Raw genomic sequence first — 2,212 nt, 5'->3', positions numbered from 1 at the left:
TAATGACTCTTATTTCCTTTGTTAAGCAGCTTGAGATGAGTGGGAGATCACTACTAATCTTTATCGTCTTGATTGAAGTTACTTAGATAAAGTGTGACTGTTCACTGAGTGGGCAAAATGTGTGGGGTGGAACTCTGCTCAGTCATGCACAGTTTTTGGATATCCTGGGTGGACCTCGCAGATGTTGGTGAGATGTGATTGATTGATTGATTTGATTGACTTAGGTGCTGACACATCAGAATCTGAATATTTTTAAAACATTACAAAATCCATATAGTTTGAAAAGGTGGCTCCAAGATAACAGGAATAAGCGGGAGAAGCTGTCCTCATTTTCCATGCATGTGTGTGACAGAGAGAAAAAACAACCCTACTGTGATATTAATTCAACCAATAGCACTAATTAACACCATTAGAGGCCAATAATGAGTGTTCTCATTCCAACAGAGCCCCAGCTGCCTTCTTCACCACCATGGAGAACTTCCTGGCGCCTCGGAGCGAGCTGGTGCTGCAGCAGGGCCGGGCCCCGCTGCTCCTGGGGAAGGCGGGCGGACACTCCCGGCGGAAGCGGGAGTTCATGCCGGACGACAAGAAGGACACCATGTACTGGGAGAAGAGGCGCAAGAACAACGAGGCGGCCAAGCGCTCGCGGGAGAAGCGGCGCCTCAACGACGTGGCCATGGAGAGCCAGCTGGCAGCGCTGAGCCGCGAGAACGCCGTGCTCAGGACAGAGCTGCTCTCCCTCAAGCTGCGCTTCGGGCTCCTCAGCCCCGGGCCTGGCCCCTACCAGGGCTGTCCCCTTGGGCTCTACCTCAGGGGGAACCGGGCAGCCTCACCCCTGCTGGGCATGGAGCCCTTTGCTGGTGACTCCTGCTGCCCTGCCCGGAGGAGTTTTGTGCCCAAGGTGCTGGAACCGGCCGAGTTCCCTTGCAAAACCTTCAAGCCCTCCACAAACATCCTCAGCTGCGAGCCCAAACCCATTCCCATGGACACACCCGGCCTCCAGCAACCCAAAATGTTTGAGGAATCCTTCAGCCCCAAAAGGTTTGAGGACTCCTTCAGCCCCAAAAGGTTTGAGGACTCCTTCAGCCCCAAAAGGTTTGAGGAATCCTTCAGCCCCAAAAGGTTTGATGCACCCTTCAGCCCCACAGTTTGCTCTCCATTCCTCAGCTACCCATGCCCAGACAAACAACCCTTCCCCTGCTCCTGGCTGGGCAGCGCCTGCTTCTTGTGCCCATCCCCTGGCACCCCCGAGGCCAGGAAGGAGAGCAGCACTGCGGTGTCGGATGAAGATGATGAGCAACAAGTGCCCAAAACTTCTCCTGTGCCCTCCTGCAGCCTGCCCTGCCCCTCAGAAGAGCAGCTGAAGGGCCGGAACTTTGCTGCCCTCCCACACAAGCTCCGGATTAAGAGCAAAGCCCTGGGCAGTCTGGAGGAGACTGGGCTGGACTCACACTGAGGCAGCACAAGAACGGCTGCTGAAGGGCCAAGGTGAGACACTCCAAGGACACAGAGGGTTTGGAAGGATGAGGTGAGAGGGAAATGTCTTTTTCTGCAAAGATGGGTGTAATTTCCCCTGCTCTGTGTAGATGCTGAGGGAGTTTCTGGGGCCAGCACCACTGCAGCTGCCAGGACCCTGCGGTCACCCCCCAGTCTCACTGGTGGCTCTGCTACCACAGCAAGCTCACACTGGAGGTGTGAAGGGACAGGAAGAGGCCAAGACAGAGGGGATGGTCCCCACACAATGTGACACCACTACAGCTGGCGGGGGTATCAACCACTGTAGTGACCTTTGCTTCATCATCACCTTCATCCTCACCAACGTGCCTGAAGTCAGAATTCCCTGACACAGGAAACTGTTTGAGGGGTCTGAAACTGATGGAACCAGTTTCAGACCCCTCAGCTGTCTGGAGAAAATAAAAAGGGGTTTTGACCCTGGGAGTGTGGATTTACACTTTCATGAAATAAAAGCAGGACCTCCTGTACTTTATTCCAGTTTACCATAATTTATCTCCAGACAGAATGAACTCTCTCTCTGTGACCAGACATTCTGTGGCCCAGAAGATAATTTCATTTATTTTTACAACTGTTATTATGGAAGACTAAATATTATTTTATTATTATTATTGAAATGCAAAAAAAAAATTAATTTTGCTTCTTTCCTTAAAAAAGGCATTTTCAAACCCGATCTTTGTGTATTTGGGAACTCTTTATC

General features: G+C 51.8%; 1 protein-coding gene across 1 annotated transcript; it reads left to right on the top strand.

The window, feature by feature from the left end:
• Nucleotides 1-469: 469 nt before the first annotated feature.
• NFILZ (NFIL3 like basic leucine zipper) lies at nt 470-1,456 on the top strand. Its single transcript, XM_063404823.1, has one exon. The coding sequence runs from the start codon at nt 470-472 to the stop codon at nt 1,454-1,456; it is 987 nt and encodes a 328-aa protein (XP_063260893.1).
• The last annotated feature ends 756 nt before the right edge of the window (nt 1,457-2,212 follow it).

The sequence above is a fragment of the Prinia subflava genome, chromosome 8 (assembly GCF_021018805.1).
Source record: "Prinia subflava isolate CZ2003 ecotype Zambia chromosome 8, Cam_Psub_1.2, whole genome shotgun sequence".
Classification (NCBI taxonomy): domain Eukaryota; kingdom Metazoa; phylum Chordata; class Aves; order Passeriformes; family Cisticolidae; genus Prinia; species Prinia subflava.
Note: the sequence above shows the minus strand (reverse complement) of the source record. Positions and strands in the feature narration are given on the sequence as shown.